Below are 342 nucleotides of genomic sequence, written 5' to 3'. Positions count from 1 at the left end.
CGGCAGCAGCAGCAGCAGCAGCAGCAACAGCAGCTGTTGCTGCTGCAGCAAAGCCATTGCTTGTGTTGCTGCTGCTGTCTTTGCTGCTGCTGCTCCAGCTGCTTCGAGTCTCTTCTCTTGCTGCTGCGTCTGCTGCTGCTGTGGCTCCTGCTGCAGCAGCAGCATTTCTGCGTGTGCGTCTGCTGCTGCTGCTGCTGCTGCCACTGCAGCTGCGGAAAGTAATGGACAGGCGGGGGGGGCCCCCGACTTCTTGGACATTGGCTGCGGCTTTGGGGGCCTCCTAAGTGAGCTTTTGCTGCTGCTGCTTTTGCTGCTGCTGCAGTTCCTCGCTGCTCCCTTTTG

At 60.2% G+C, this 342-nt stretch overlaps 1 protein-coding gene across 1 annotated transcript; it reads right to left on the bottom strand.

Moving 5' to 3' along the window:
- Nucleotides 1-28: 28 nt before the first annotated feature.
- Nucleotides 29-258, bottom strand: ETH_00038940 (uncharacterized protein; the record flags this gene model as incomplete). Its single annotated transcript, XM_013375950.1, has 1 exon — nt 29-258. A coding segment is annotated over one exon (230 nt), but the record flags the coding sequence as incomplete, so codon positions are not given.
- Between the last annotated feature and the right edge of the window lie 84 nt (nt 259-342).

The sequence above is a fragment of the Eimeria tenella genome, genomic scaffold (genome assembly GCF_000499545.2).
Source record: "Eimeria tenella Houghton genomic scaffold, Eth_scaff3016, whole genome shotgun sequence".
NCBI lineage: Eukaryota > Apicomplexa > Conoidasida > Eucoccidiorida > Eimeriidae > Eimeria > Eimeria tenella.
Note: the sequence above shows the minus strand (reverse complement) of the source record. Positions and strands in the feature narration are given on the sequence as shown.